Source organism: Sminthopsis crassicaudata, chromosome 3, assembly GCF_048593235.1.
Source record: "Sminthopsis crassicaudata isolate SCR6 chromosome 3, ASM4859323v1, whole genome shotgun sequence".
NCBI classification, from domain to species: domain Eukaryota; kingdom Metazoa; phylum Chordata; class Mammalia; order Dasyuromorphia; family Dasyuridae; genus Sminthopsis; species Sminthopsis crassicaudata.
The window spans coordinates 162,135,221-162,152,180 of record NC_133619.1 but is presented as its reverse complement, the minus strand read 5'-3'; the positions used below and the strand labels follow the sequence as shown (position 1 = coordinate 162,152,180).

The 16,960-nt window shown below is 34.3% G+C and overlaps 1 protein-coding gene across 1 annotated transcript in view; it reads left to right on the top strand.

The window, feature by feature from the left end:
* ARGLU1 (arginine and glutamate rich 1) overlaps positions 1 to 16,960 on the top strand; it is a 28,972-nt gene that overhangs the window by 2,177 nt on the left and 9,835 nt on the right. The window contains exons 2-3 of the mRNA XM_074299500.1: positions 10,047 to 10,272; positions 12,563 to 12,646. Coding sequence (XP_074155601.1) covers positions 10,047 to 10,272; positions 12,563 to 12,646 — 310 coding nt within the window. The remainder of the gene's footprint in view (positions 1 to 10,046; positions 10,273 to 12,562; positions 12,647 to 16,960) is intronic.

Here is a 16,960-nt window from a genome sequence, read left to right as displayed (position 1 = left end):
ACATGTATTAGCCATATAATAACCTTGAATATAGTCACTTCTTTGAACCTCAGTTCCATTATCTATAAAATGGTGTTAATAAGGATATGTGGTAAATACAAAATAGCTCAAACATTAATATATAAGTATATATGTGTAAATATATATATAAAAAATAAAGTACTTAAGTATATGAAAAGTACAAGTGATGCTTTGGGAGGTAGAGGGAAACCAGATTGTTATGCACTTCCTAGTGGTAACAGAGGACTCCATATGTTGCACTTTAAAAAGCTTTGGAATCTGAATTTGTTTTCTATGTGATCTGAAATCCGGTCACTTCTCTGAACCTCATTCCCCTTTATTGAAATGTTTTGTAAATAAACAGTTAAATTAAATAATCCTGTTATTGGGTAGTCTTTCTGGGGGAGGTGGCATTTGAGTTTGGCTACTTGTGCATGAAACAAACTACTTTCTATTGAATGTGTGAGCTAGTAACTCACATTAATGCTTAATGATTTAAGAAACTATTTTCCTAGAGCAATGCTATAATGGTGTGAATATTGTTTTACCACTTATGAAGAAACTGAAGTTCACATAGCTGAAAATGGTCCCAATCATAAGGCTAGTGTATGTCAAAAATATTTCATTTTTATATATATGAGAAACCTGAAGCCCAAAAGAGGTTGTGACTTGCCTTAAGTTTGACAAGAAATGGCAGAGCCCTCACTGCAATACAAGTGACAACTAACTCCATATCCAGGATTGTTTCAATTGCCCCATGCTGCCTTTTAAACTTGTTGACATAAAATTAATTAATTCAGGAATTCTTAATAGGAGATCATTCAAATATTGAGGATGATCTAAACCATTTTTAAATGCTACTTTTGTTTTTGGAATATGGAGTTTTTGTTTGAATATCTCTCATCCCTGGAGATTTCAATTCAAACTAGAGGCCAGAGAACTATCCACTTTACCCATTTCTACCCTTGTTTGACTTTTTTCTTAATACTGCTGAGTATTAGAAATTAGAAATTCCAGTATGTGTCTATCCAGAGGAACATAAATACTTTTTACAAATATAAAACTTTATTTGGAATGAAGCTAAAGTATTTATACATGTCAGCTCTACTTAAGAAAAAAAAAAGGTAAATTTAAATATCTTCTGTGTACTATGAATACAAAAAAAAATTTGAACACACCCACAAGATCTGAAATAGTGGCAAAAGTAATTCAAGAAGAAAATCATTAAAATTATTTATGGTTAAAAAAAGTGACTAGCTCTGCATTCCCCATTTAAAAAAAAAAAAAATTTCTTTAGACAGAAACCTTGAAGTTACATTTGGTGGTAGGTTTGGGAGAATGAATACAAAAGTTGTTGAAATTTTTTGGACTTGCCATGTGCTGAATGAAGTTTTGGAATATTCATTTGCATATATACATTTTCCTGTTTTCCTGCGAGCTTATCCTTGGTGATTTGCAATAGATAATAGTAATAATTAACATGAATATCATTTTAAAGTTTACTTAGTGCTTTACAAATATTTTCTTATTTTTGACCTACATGAAATTTTACAGTAGTGATACCAATGAACCCAGGAAGCCATTATTAGTATCTCCTTCCAAATCCTATATGAATTACCATATATACATACATATACACACATGATACTTTATTTTCCTATAGATGCGTTATTTATAGATTGCATCCTATAGATGTTCTTTCCTCTATACATTTGTTGGCTCCAAAAAGAGCAAGGACTGCTTTACTTTTTTGTCTTTGTTATCCCTATTTTCTAAAAATGCCTTGTCTGTAGTAGCCATTTAATAGAATATTTGCTGATTACTTGATTTTTGTAGAGATACAATTGTCATTGTCTACCATAGCTCTACTTTTTTATCTTATTTACTTTTTTTCCTCTTCTCTTATCTCCTGCCACTGATATCTACATTTCTTCCCTCTTACAGCCTTGCATTTGCCCATTTCTGTCACAGTAATGGTAGACCCTTTAAGTCTAGGCTTTGTTGAAGCCTTAATACCAATATGTACTTCTGGACTGTTAGTATTATAAGAATGTAATAAGCCCTTTATTTTATAAATTATGAGGTTGTCTTCAGTATTTCCTTATCTACTGACATAATCATATGTGTTTCTGGCTCTAGCCCAGGAAAGATTTTTGTGAGTTGTATCTAGTAAAGATGGGGATTTTAACTAAGAAAGGAAAAACCAGTTACTCCTTTAAGTATCTAGCAGTAGTAAATATAGCAGAGAAGAAAAATCAGCCTGATATGCTTTGATTGTTGCTAGGCAGGGACAAATAACTTTGACTGTTCTTAATAGTAAAGAGCAGCTTTTTCATGTAAAAAATCAAGAAATAACACAAAAATGGTGAGATAAAATGGAAGAGAACAACATTAAAAGGAAAACAGACACTGATAACATGTCCAAGGTAAAACAGTAATTATTCATTATTGGAAGGGAAAGATAGCCTCATTTATTATGCATAAGTAAAACTTGAAGGTATCTGTGTGCCATGTTGAAAACATACCATTTGGTACTGTCCAGCATTGTTTGGTACTATATAAATGGGACAAAGAATAGAATTTGTGCTATACTCCAATTTTCTTCCAGTGAGAGGGAAAGAGCAGAATTATATAATTTTTTTTTTTGAAAATCATAAGATTTGTACATAACCTAAAAAAGAGGACAGGAAAATGTTGAGTTTTCCATTCATAAGTCCTTTATAACATTAGAATTTAAGAATGGCCTTGTCTTTTTCCTAAGCATAGGTGAGTGATCCCTGAACAGGACATGTCTAACCGTTGGGTAGCATTGCAGCCTATTTTTAGCATGTAGCCTGTTATCTAAAACTGTGGAACAGCATGATATGATCCAGTTAAATTAGAGCACCTAAACTCCCCAATCTACATTTATTAATCATCTATGTGCCTAGGGGCTGTACTAAGGACTGAAATATAAGGACAAAAGGGAGAGCTGCCCTTAAGGAGCTTACATTATCCAATGAATTGTTTTCCAAAAGAAGCCAAAGATGACCATTGAAAAGATATCTTTTTATGAACAAGTGCAACGTTGTTATGGAGAATGGCCTTGAGATTTCAGGCTCAGTTAAAGTATTAAAAGCTTAGATAGACTAGTTGACACAGGGCAAATTAGGACATTGTAGAATTGGGGCTTTGTCTACAGAATTCATTTTGTAGCAGGTTGGCCTCTGAGCCATTTACAACACAATATTTTGGCTGTGCTTGGATTTTTTTTGGGGGGGATCTTTGCGAAATATGTGCTTTAAAGTTTAATCAGAATAAGAAAGTTTACTTATCTTTATTCATGCAGACATTTATGAACAAAAATTTGTAATTTTTAAAAATTTGATGAGTTTTCAAAGGAGTTCAGTTATATCTATTAAGTTAGTTAACATCTATTAAGTGCTGCCAGCATACTTTCCGTTTATTTAAAGAGCATAGTAGGTTAATACATGTTTGGACATTTTTTTTCCTCTGACTGGTACTGAGATCTTTTTATAACTTCCCCAAAAGATAACTTCAAAGTCAGAGACTACATAAGAAAATTATTTTCATAGTTTAACCTGGAGGGAAGGTTTAGGTTTTGGGGAAATTTTTACCGTTGCAGTCCTCACCTGCCAAGTGGTAAAGCTCCTTTTGAGCCTTGGTAGCAAAACGTTTTTTTTTTTTTGTAATTACATGATTTTTTTCCCCTTATATTGTTGTGCTGGGCTACACCTGACTCAGCCTTGTCCTCTGGTACTTTTGGTTCCATATTGGATCAAAATGTTATTCATAGGTTTTTCCACAGTTAGCTATAGGAGGAGTATATTCAAAATAGGCATTAAGTACACTTTGGATTGACTAGCTGAGAGAAGCCCCCATCATGGTCTACTGGCTAAATATCTTGTGATGGTACTTCAGTTGATGATTCAGGTCAGAGCTCTTAATTACTTGAACCAGCTAAATGAAGTGACTAGCCCAGGGTCATACAGCTAGTTGGTGACAAAGTAGAACTTGAGTTTTTTGACACTTAAGTGAAGTGAAAATTTTCATAGCTCCTTTCTGAGCAGTAGTAATTGTATTTAGAAAAATTGATGAAGATGATATGGTAAAATAGTTTACAGCTAGAAAGGATTTTCAAAATTGAGTCTAGTCCATTCATTTTACATATTAGAAAAATGAAGCTTTGAAAGGTTAACTTGAATTCTTCTTGCCTCCAAATCTACTGCACTCTGTGTTTTCAAGAAAATTTCATTTATTTTAATATTGTTATTAAAGTTCATGAATCACGTAAATAGTTCAAATCAAATAAAAAGAAATACCTGGAATTAGTAAACATTTAAATGCCTTTTGTATGCTAGCATATAAAGCTAAACTTCCATTTTGAAGAATTGCCCAAGTTAGCCTACAACTAGCCTTCTGCTATCTTTTCATCTTCAAAGACCCTTCTGTCCCGAGGCTTTTTCACCCTGTTCCAATTCCCTTTCTCCTACTGATACCTAGGTACCTAAATCAGGCAGTTAGATGACAAGAGTGGACAAGGTACTATCATCAAAAGGGGTGAATTCAAATCCAATCTCAGATACTCAGGAGTGACCTCTAAAAAAATCATTTTCAATATTCTTGGACTATAAAATGTGGGTCATAATATTGACCACTTCTGTTTGTAAAATACTTGCACTTAATAGAGGCTTATTCTCTTTATTACTTTCCAAGCTCACTTCCTTTCTACGAGATTTCCCATTAGAACAAGAGCTCCTTAAGATGAGGGATTATTTTTTTCCTTGCTTGTATTTATATCCCCAAAACTTAGGACAGTGTTTGGCATGTAGTATTTGCTTAATAGATGCTTGTACATTGTAGCTCACAATTTTTCTTTCCTCCCTAGCTCTTGCCCCTATCCTAGAGGACTTAAGCAAACATAATGATTCTTTATTCAAATATCCTAACTCCTCAATTCCTCAACTAACTCATTTTTTATGACCTCCTATTCCACTTCATGCACAAAAGTGATTATACCTTTTATATTGCCATCACCCACAAATGTGCCACCTCTCTGTTCAAGAATTCTGAAGAATTCAGTTTTCTCCTTGACTGTCTCTTCAGCCCTAATCAAACTTTTCTTTTCCCCATGTTGACCTCCTTCTTCCTCCCTTGAATCTTTATTCCCGAAGTCATGACAATGATTATACCCAGACAACCCCTCAATCTTGGATCACTCCCACCATTCATTACTTTTGCTTTTATACTGTCAAATGGAGAGATGCAGTCAATTCTGAATGGGCTCACTACAGATTTATGTTACACAGCTTTAATTGGGTCCTCATTGCTACTAAACAATCCAATTGTGCCTCCTATCTTGCAATTCCGAAGTCCATAATGATTCTTCTAAACCTTTTTATCCTTCAAAGCTTCCATGGTTTCTCTTCCCTCACTTTCTCAGCTAGGAACTTTGCCTCATACAGGAAAAGATTGAGGCATTCTCCATCTACTCCCTTTTCCCTCTGCTTTCCGTTATTACTCAAGCTTTTTGCCACTTTCTCTTCATTCACCCTAATTCACATGATGAAGTGGTCTTATTCCTTGCCGAGATAAACCCCTCTACTTGTTCAAATGATCCCATTTCCTTCTCTGTTTTCCCCATTCTTTGACTTATTTTCAATTTCTTCTTATACTCTCTACAAATATACCCATGTCTCTTCAGATACCCTCATTTGAATCTTCCAAGCTTTCCACCTCAATCCTTTGTTTTTTTGTTTTTTTTTTTTTTCAGGAAAATTCCTTGAAAAGATTGTCTGTGATAGATTGATTCCACAGTCTGGCTTCCAACTTTACCATTCCACTGAAGTTAACTCTATTCTCCAGTTATTAATCTCTTTGAAGCCAAATCCAGGCTTTTTCTCCTTGACTTCACTTTGTCTTTCAAAGACATTCACAGTGTCTTTAATACTGTTGATTATTCTATCTTGGTTTTCTTTCCTCTTAAGTTTTCAGGACACCACTCTCTACTGGTTCTCTTCTTGTCTTAATGTTTCTTTTCTGTCTTCTTTGCTGGATCTTCCAACGTATTTCCTCTAACCATAAATGTCCCTCGGGATTCTGTCCTGGTTTCTCTTCTGTATTGTTTCCACTAGCAATCTTATCAGCTTCTCCATGTATTTAATAACTTAATATTAACTTTTAATCTCTGCTGATTTTCATTTTTACCTTTCCTCTCTCACCCTATCTGTTGAACTCCAGTCTTATATCTTCAACTACCATTTAGATCTCTTGAACTGGATGTCCATTAGACATCTTTAACTCAATATGTCCAAAATGGAACTCATTATCTAATTTCTTCTTAAATTCTCCCACAACTTCAACCCTATCTTTCCTGTTACTGTAGAAGGCAGTACCATCCTCCCTGTGGGTCCTCTAGGCTCACAAGCTAGGAGTCATCCTCTATTCTCCACTGTCAAACCCCTCATATCTGAACTGTTGCCAAGGCCTGCCAATTTCATTTCATTTTTGGCAACATTTCTCAAATATACTTATTTTCTCTGATGGTGCTATCGCTCTTATGCATCACTTCAAGCCTTGATTATTGTAGTATACTGTTGATTCTTCCTATCTCAAGTCTTTTCCCCACTCCAGTCCATCCTCCATTCATCCTAAAATGATTTTCCTAAAATTTGGGTTTTATGACTCCCTCTTAATTGCTTTTAGGGACAAATCCAAAATGCTGTATTTGGCACTCAAAAACCTTTATAACCTAGCCCCCTACTTTCCAAACTTAAATCTCACCCCTTGACAAGTACTTTTTGATCTAGTGACCCTGGCCTCCTTGATATATACTCTTTATCTTCACCCATTTTCTTTCACCCCATGTTCCCCTTCCTCCCCCCCAATCCTGGTACCTTTTCTTCCTCTTCTCCACCTACTGACCCTCCCTAGCTTTGAGTCCCAACTAAAATTGTATTTTTTTACTAGAAGGCTTCCTCAGCTTGCATATTGTCCCTCTATCCCCCCCATTATATTTAAGCTCCTAGAGGTCAGGGACTGGTTTTTGTGGGGTTTTTTGTATCCCTATTGCTTAGCACTGGTCCTAGAATTGGTAGACACTTAAATGACTATGTCGTTGGTCAATCAAAAATTTTTTTTTCTTATAATAATCTTGTTCCCCCAAAACCAGCAAAACTATGATAGCACAACTTATTTGACAAGTGATATGAACAAATTTATTATTTATTCAAAAACTTCCTTGTAACTAGTAATTCTACTAACCTGTCCCATTAAGCCCTCCTCTTTTTCCCCCCCAGTGGGAGCCTCTAAAATAGAAATTTTGACTCTTATTTTCCTCTTTCTCCTATACTTGTAAAAATCTGTTAAGGAAAACAGTAAAAAGTCTTTAAAAGATTTGAAGGAGCATGTAAGGAGGAAAAATAATACTGTGTTTAAACTTGATTTTTTAATTTGTAGTTCTACTGCATTATATAAACTCACCATAACTAAACCCAGTGGGTTCTGTCCAATACTGCTTGTTTTAAACAGTTCTTACTCTAGCAGATGTCCCATTTAGGAGTGAAACTAGCCCTGAAAATAAGTATTACAATTTTATCAGCTTCCATTATCTTTTGTCTGTTTGCTACCTTACCAAATTTCCCTCCCTCCCTTCATACTTCTTAGCATGTCTTAAATACATTGTTGTAGTTTCCATGTTTACTTTTCAAGGCAAGCAATTTATTCTCCCTTGGCCTCATTTTTTTATCTGTAAAGTCATGTGAGGATTAGAATAGATAGTTTTAGAAATAATTTTCAGTTCTAGATTTATTTTCCTAGTGACTATCTCCAAAAATCCACCTAATTGTAAACCACCACCATCCCTCCCTGTATTTTCCTAATAATGACCTTGTGACCTAGGTTATATTGAGCACAATACTTGATTTCTTAGTGTAGAGTGCTTTTTAAGAAGAAAGATAGAAAAGTGGGGGGGACAAAAATAGAATATTCCATAATTTAACACTTGCTTTTGAGAGATAGAAGTCAAAGGAACAAAGTAGATAGAGTGGCTCTTCTTAAAAGACATTCAGTATTTTGTAAATGAGAATCATCAATGAGCACTTACTAAGAACCTGCGCTGCAGGATTATAGATAACATTCAGAACTGTCCAAATGACGACAAATAAGTTCCACATTATTACACTAGATCCATTGAAGAAAGTCTTTAGGGGCATTGGCATTTTCATAAATTACAAAAGGAGTACTAGCTCACAACTTTTGCTGTCCTGAGTTCTATTGAAGTTGTAAGGAATTTTTCCTTTACCTTTTTTTTTTTTTTAAGGGAACCAGGTTAAGTGTCTTGTCTAGGATCACACAGTTACTAAAAGTCAAATATCCAAGAATGGATTTGAACTCAGGTACTCCTGACTCCTGGGTTGGTATTCTATCCACCCTGCTACCTAGCTGCCTATAGGAATTTTCAAAACAAAAATATCTTTCTGATATCACAATTCTAATATCACAATTAGAGAATTGACTAGATTATTTGCTATGTGATATGGACTTAAAATTTGTTAATTCAGAGAAGTGTTGTATGAGACAAATTTTTCTGAAAACTTGATTCTTTCCCTCCCCACCCCCCCATTTTAATCCCACTGATTTTTAGTATATGCTATTTATCTTAGGGTAAAAATGTTGTGGACATAAAAGAATGTCCATGCTTCCCTCCTTGTTCTCTGCTTACTCACTCTGTGGGTCTCTTTGTACTTCATAGATGTAACTCTTGAGATTTCACAGAGACAAAAACCTTTTAATTTTGTCAAAAACTATTTAACATAAAATAGCTCTGCCAAGTATTTCTGCTTTTTTTCTGTTTTATAAGGGATAAGAAAAAATTATTTGGAAGTCAGAGGATCTCTTTATTGAACTAGTAACAAATGACTTAATAGGATCATTAATTTAGAGTTGGAATGGACTTTAGAGAGCTCATCCAACCCTCTTATTTTACAAATAAGGAAATTGAAACCCAGAAAGGCCAAATGGCCCTGTTCAAAAGTTCCATAGATTGTCAGAGATCCTTCATATCCAAATACATTACTTTTTCTACTATTCTATAGCAGCCATCTAATCAGAACTATAACCAGTAAGCACAGATGGATCTTGATTCTACATCCTCCTTTCTGGTTTTTCTGAGTTTATTAATTTTTAATTTCTGTATGATATCTTCATATCTATATGAAATCTCAATGTTGCTAGCACATTGTGGGGAAGAATTCTTTTGTGAGGTTTTTAAAATAAAAATGCTTCAGGGGCAGCTAGGTGGTGCAGTGGATAGAACACTAGCCCTGAAGTTAGGAAGACCTGAGTTCAAATCTGGTCTCAGACACTTAACACTTCCTAGCTGTGTGAGTCCAATTGCCTCAGCAAAAGAAAATAAAAATGCTTCAGAATTTCTTTGGATTTGATTCCCACCTTGTAGCTTATGTGTGACCCAGAAAAGTGGCTGAGTTTTCGCTCTCTTGTTTCTTTGTAAAATGAGTGGGTTGGACTAAATCTTTTTTAATGTCCCTTTTAGTTTTATAACCTATAAAATACTCTTTTGATCTCAATGCTTAAGCAAAAAAAGCCTGGATTTGGAAATAGGATGTGAATCATAATTCTGACACTTAGCTATATTGTGACCTTTTGGAGTCTCATTTCCCTTAACTGTAATAGTTGTATCTATTGCATATCTGTTGTAAGGCACTGTTGTTGCAAGTGAAATATTATAACTCCTGTAGTGCTGTGAGGTTATAAATTGCCTTGTTTTGTTGAATTAACAGCAAATTTAGCAACTGTATCTTTAAGTTACATATTTTATGATTGTACATATATGACATGAGATTGATTGCTGTTATGGGAAGAAGAGAAGTTGAGGGGGAAGGAGGGGAGAGGAAGAAAAAAATTTGGAACTCAATTTTATAAAAAATGAATGTTGGAAAAAAGCTTTACATGTAACTGAAAAATACTATTGAGAAATTTTTTAAAATTATGTGTTTTATTGTGTTTTTCCCCCTTTGATTTGCTAGTCGACAACAGGAAATAGAAGAGAAGCTTATTGAGGAAGAAACAGCAAGAAGAGTGGAAGAACTTGTGGCAAAACGAGTAGAGGAAGAATTGGAGAAAAGGAAGGATGAAATTGAGCGAGAAGTTCTCCGAAGGGTGGAAGAAGCTAAGCGCATCATGGAAAAGCAGTTGCTCGAAGAACTCGAGCGACAGAGACAAGCTGAGCTTGCAGCACAAAAAGCTAGAGAGGTAACGCTCGGTCGTTTGGAAAGTAGAGACAGTCCATGGCAAAACTTTCAGTGTTGGGTTGTGCCTCCTGCTCAGTTCAGAAAGAGATGGAATACAGACTATCTAATTCCTTTCTCATATAAACTTGCATTGCTGCGGAAGTTAATTTTTAGCCTATTCAGAAGAGCTGACTGATGCTTTAAACAGTTATTCTCCTAAAACCTATTCAAGGATACTTGATTTTAATGGAACTGGCCTACATATTTGAGAAGTGTTTGAAACTTTTGCCATGGCTGCAGGACCTACAACCAATCCTTTCTTTTTTTTTTCGGGGCGGGGGGAGAGGAGGGTTGGAAACTGGTGAAGGGAAAAGGTTAAACTCCACCTGTGGTTATGTATTCTTCTTTTCTGTTTTATCATTCTATTTACCTAGACTGTGAGAGGCTTCTTGCCTTCAGTCAGATTAAAAAGAGCAGGGCCCAGCTTTGAGCGACAGCACCTGCTTTTGACAAATAGGTTTTCTTATTCTTCTTTTTTCCCTTTTAAAAAAACAAAACTTCAAATCCTGCCTCAACACAATGGATTAATTCTTGGCATTCTGATCCTTAAGGCCCTCCACTGTCCTAATGTGTTTCAAAGAATCTTTTTAGGAAAAATGTCCAGATCATTATCCATTTTTTTAGTATCTACTAACAACTCCTTTTTTCTCTAGAGAGTTATGAAGGAACAGGTTGTCCTTGTCTGGAGTCAAGCTAAACACATGATTTGTTTTATCAGCAGCTGGAGCAGAAGTTGAAAATGTCTTTCTGTGAGACAGTAATTTGCTACTGAAGTCTCTATGGCTTGTCTGCACCAATTACTCCAGATTTCTAAAACTTCTAAATAAAGTCATTGAGGCTTTCAAGGCAAACTACAGCACTGAATGATACTCCACTTATGTTGGCAGAAAAAAAATGATTGTTTACTCCAGGAAACCTTATAAGTAGCTTGTTTTTAAATTTGTGTGACTAATAGTCACTCATAATCTTTATGTTTTCTGGTTATAGACAAATTAACAGTATACCAAATCTCATTTGCTTTTAACTCAAAAGCTATTTTGTTTTCTCATGTCAGTTTTGTCAAAATAAACACATAATTTGTGCTTGCAATGTATTTCAATTAATTCCATAGGGTTTACGTGCATAAATTTTGTTAAATGTGGCATATATCAGTGCTATTAATAAGATATTTTTGGAGTAATAGTGCTGTCTTGTAGCGAGTTACTAATCATAGTAAGATTTTTTTTCTCTTCATGTGCTTGCTTTGTTTCATATTAACAATTTTTTTTTTCACACGGACACAATCCTCTTGACAGTCTTTCCAAATACTAAAATTATGTATGCTGTAAACTGAACACTGCCCAAACCATCATGCAGTATTCATATAGTTTGCATAACAAAATTTCATTAAATTCTCCAAGAAAAATAAATTACAGAACTTTATTTCCTGACCATGCCTCCCCTGGATTCCTGAATTCCAGTTCAAACTGTAGATGACAATTTAAGCTGCCTTAAGAAATTGTCAACATACTGAATGTTAAGTCCATTTTCCCCATGGAAGAAGCCCTTAGTTCCATGAAGTATGGATTACCATTTGTATTTTTCACTAACAGTAAATGTATTTTTCTTATTAATTGTTTGCCTTAGGAATGATGAATTACATTTTTTGTTCCTTCTTACCATAAACATCTGCATTCCTCAGCTCAGCCTTCCTTGTATGTTGTTTCTTTATAAATGGTTGAGCTGCTGATGCAGGTATTGCCAAGCTAACAGTACAAATCATTTTAAAGAGGAAGCTGGCGCGTATGGCAGCCGAGGAGCACACTCTGCAGGACACTGGACAAGACAGTAAATATTCAACTTTTAATGCTGATTAAAGGAGTATAGGTAAAGAATACGTAGGTATACATAATTGGTGAGACAAATATTCACTTTATTTATATTTTATATATTATTTTTTTTAATTTGGTAAATACTATCCAGTTTTGTAGTTGTCCTTGTTGATTTGTGTGATTAAAGTATTAGTAATAACTATCAGGAATCTATGATTAGGGAGGGTTTAGTTGGTTGCTGTTTGGACTGGGAGGGATGAATTAAATTTAGTACTAGAACCAATTTTAGTGGCTGCACAGTTTACCATTTGTCAGAAAAAAGGTGGCTATAAAGCTGCCCTGTAAGTCAGTTCACAAAAAAAGTTCAGAGGAAGATTAGTAAAGATGCACAAATAAAAAATACTTTACTTTTCTAACATCTTACCATGTCCTCCCCTTTAGGAGGAAGAGCGTGCAAAACGTGAGGAATTAGAACGAATACTGGAAGAGAATAATCGAAAAATTGCAGACGCACAAGCCAAACTGGTATGTACTTTTAAAATCCTCAGAAACTCATTAATGAAAAGATTGCTTATGGGATGTAAGTAACTCTGGGGCTTTTGTTTTGGTGAGTTTGCTCCCTATGAGTTGACACATTTGAACAAGTTAGCTTTAGGGACTTGGAGTAAATTCAGATAATAACGATAATAGCTAACATTTATATGGAAATTACTATGTGCCACACATTGTGCTGAGCATTTTATAATACAGTAACCCAGGAAGGTGAGTGCATTATGCCCATTTTAGAGATGAAGGAATTGAAGCATACCAAGATGAAGTGACTTGCCCAGAGTCACACAGGTAGTAAATGTATAGTGTTATATTTGAACTCAGGTCTTCTTGCTTTCAGACCTCAAACTTTATCACAGTGCTGCCAGATGCCTCTTTAAAAGTTCCTTAAGTGGGGCATGGTCATTAAAGTTTTAGCTAGTTCCTGGTCCAAGAATCTTAAAGCTCTTCTCCCTCCCAAAAGTAATGTGTAATTCAAGATCAAACATAGAACAAAACTAACTTATTCATTATAGGGTACTAAGAGTTTCAATTTTTTGTTTGTTTTGTAATTTGATCATTTGAGTCTTAACAAACTTTTTAATAGAAGTTTCCATAATCCTTAAGGAGAAATAATTTTTTCTATCCTTTGGATATTGATATTTTAGAACTTGATATTCAGAATGTTTGTGAGAACAATAGGATTATAAATATAATCCATTCATTTTTAGTCATAGAAAAACTATATTTTCCGTAGAAAATATCTAATTGTGATGAAATGAGAAGGCAGTCTCAGGCTCAAGTAGAAATCCTGTCCCTGGACAGAAAGGGGAATTTAGAATATTCAACTCTTGTCACATGAAAGATGAAGAAATCAGGGCCCTGAGAATTACTGTTCTTGTCTGTGGGTACACACATAGTCTACCATTAAATGGCAGAGTTGAAATTTGAACCCAAAGCAGCCCGGAAAAGGCACATTTATTTACATTGTTGTTGGCCATAAAAGGAACTAAGTTCTGCTGCTTTTTGGGGTATGTGGAGTGTGTAAAGCTGTGATACAAGTTTGAGTTTACAATAAAATAAAAGTGGAAATTTTCTTAAGTTAGAAAAATGTTTGTTATATAAGGCACTTTTAGAGATCATGTAATCCAGTGTTTTCATACATGCAGAAACTCTTTCCTAAAATTGTAGAGCTAGTAATTGACAACACTGAGACTTGAATCTTAATCTTCTGACTTTAGTACTCTTTGTTATTGATAACTAGTCCAGATTATTGTGAATGATAAATGCCTTCATGTGGTTGCATGTATTTGAATTGGTGATTTTTGAACTTAAAATTATGTAAAATATGGTAATTGATTCCAGCCCAATGAAAATATGCAGTGTAAATTCAAATAATGTGACTACAGTACTTCAGGGGATTCATTCTCACTAATCGGAATTTAGCTGTACACCAAATCTGGTTCCCTAGATAATCCTTTGGGTTTGCTATTTTGTCATGGAAATCAGGAAAAAGAAGAGTTTGCTTTAAGAACTTTTTCAGCATTTATTTAAAGTCCTTCATAAATACAATTACTCTTTTTTAAAAAATAAGATACTATTCCTGTTCTTTCTCACTACCCAAATTTTTATGATTATTTGAGTAGAAAGACATAAATTAAAAATTGGACTGTGTGTGTTTTTAAAAACGAGAGAAAAAGCAATTTCATTATGAGAAAGTGGGGAATCACAGTCTGAATTTGGACTTTATGGAAGTTAGCCAAGAATTAGTTTGAATTGGGAGATTATTAAGTGTTTTGAGTTGAAAAAGGAAAAGCCTATTCATAAGGTGAGAAGGATCTAGTCAGATCAGAGACAATTGGAAAATTCCAAGAGAATGTTGGAATTAGTCAGTTGAGAGTCTAAAATGTCAGCTTGAACAATCTGAAACACTCCATTGCCTGTTGAATTGATTGAATTTGGATTTAATGTCATAGATATTAGATGGTCTGTATGCTAGATATCCTATCTATGTCAGAAGACTACTCTTTATCAGTATTAGCATGGTAAATAATAAAAAATTGGAATTTGAAAGTAAGAAGATGAACTTGAACTTGAGAAATTGCTATCCTAGAAGGGTGAAATGACTGGTTGTTTGCTATCACAAAAGATAATTCTAAAGTTAGAGATTGATGGTGCCATTGATGTTAATGTAGAAGTTAATCAACAGTGGACAAGATTAATGCCTACTGTACTAATTTATTAGGTCCTATGCGAGGCACTGGGAATCTAATGATTTTGAGGAAAGCTTAGTTTGATAGTGCATTTAACCTTTTTAGTGGTGGTATCCTTTTTGTCTGCTGGAGAAATGGGTTTAGAGACCATGTGAGCAAGTCAGTCAGTCAAGCTTCTTGTGGTTCATTCATTTTCACTTTGTGACTCCATTTGGGGTTTTCTTATCAGAAATACTGGGAGTGTTTTGCCATTTTTCTTCTCCATCTCATTTTATAGATGAGGAAACTGAGTGACTTTTCCAAGGTCACAAAGCTAGTAAGTATCTGCTGTTAGATTTGAATTCAAGATGACTCTTCCTAACACTAGACCTGACACTCTACCACCTAGCTGCCCAGTGTTACTTGAGTGCTTACTATATATGAGAAATTGAACTGAGTGCTGGATATACAAAGAATGGTGAAAAATAAGAAATAGAGATTTGAAGGATTCAGGCTCACAACAGTCCTGTGAGATAGCTAGTACAAGTATTATATTAGTCATTTTATGGATAATTGAATCACATGATTAAATCAGAAAGGCTTCAGAGCCTGTTTTATAAATTTTATATATTCTGCTATCTCCTATATCTTTTCTTCCTGGTGGTGTTGGTCTTTTGGTTGTGGTTTTGCTTTGTTTTTGCTCTCAGACTACTATACCTTAGCTTTGAATACACCTTTTTTTTTTTTTTTAAATAATTTATTAATTTTATAATTATAATTTTTTTTTTACAGTACATATGCATGGGTAATTTTTTTTTTTTTTAACATTATCCCTTGTATTCACTTTTCCAAATTTTCCCCTCCCTCCCGTAGATAATAGGCAATCCCATATATATTAAATGGAATACACCTATTTTTGGAAGACATTTGGCATGGAATGTTAATTTAAGCTATATACAAGGCACAGATGATAGTTGGAAGTTAAAGAAAGTAAAGGACATTGCTGTATTTATGCTAGCCAGTGATTATTACATCTAGTCTTACCTAGGCAAATTAGTGTCCCTCTTCAATGACATAAACAGCAAAATAGAGATTGGTCTGATAAACTAAAGCCCCCAAAGATCATTTGATAGAAATTATAATGAGGCAGATTTTGGCTCCGTGTAAAGAACTTAGTAACAATCAGAGTAACCTGAAAGGAAAACTACCTTGTTAAATAAGTAGAAGCATTCAAGTATTATAATCACTTGGCATCAAGTAAAAGATTAACTCTGGAATCTTGTGGGGTTCTAAAATTTTTAAGCATGGCAAGACTTTGCTTGGTCAGGTACAGATAATCAACTTAAGAGTGGTTCTGTAATGAAACTGAGCAAAAATATGGAATTAAAATGTCAAATCTAGTGTTTGACAACAGTGTTATTTTTGTAGATAGAAGAAAATAGACTAGTTGTAGGATTCATAAATGCATGTATTTGAAGTAGGACTTAATCCATATCCTTTAATTGCAAAATCAGGGATCTTTAAATGTTTGGAGTCTGAGGCTACTAGTTTTAAAGGAATGATGACAACCTAGAAGTAGACATATTGAGTATTATACTTTGGGTCACTGAAAACTTTTATTCAAATTTATAGGTGAGAGAAAATTAAAGAGGGATGTATGAAAATCATAATAGCAACAATTCTGTATGGATTTAAAAGTTTTCAAAGCACATACTTACATAACTTAAAATCAGTGCAGTTTTTTATAAATGAGGAAATTGAGTGGCTTTAGTGTTGTACAGCTAATAAATATATGGGGCATGATCAAAATCCTGGTCTTCTGAAATCCAAATCCAGTTCTATTCGGCCACTTTAGAGATTTAGTATAGAAATGTCAGTTAAATCTAATTAAGTGAAATTTGATGTGGATAAATGTAAACTTGTACTGTTACAATGCCCAAGTTAGGATGGAGATTTGGTTAAGAAAGATTAACCTGGAGAAGAGAAGATTTAAAGTGGTTGTATTTTGCAGTTGAAAGGAACCTTCCTTTGGAATATTTAGATAACTGCATGTGTTTAAAAAATTAGGAGTTTTTATTGTAGTACAAGGCTAATATGAGTAACAATATGATCTAACTCC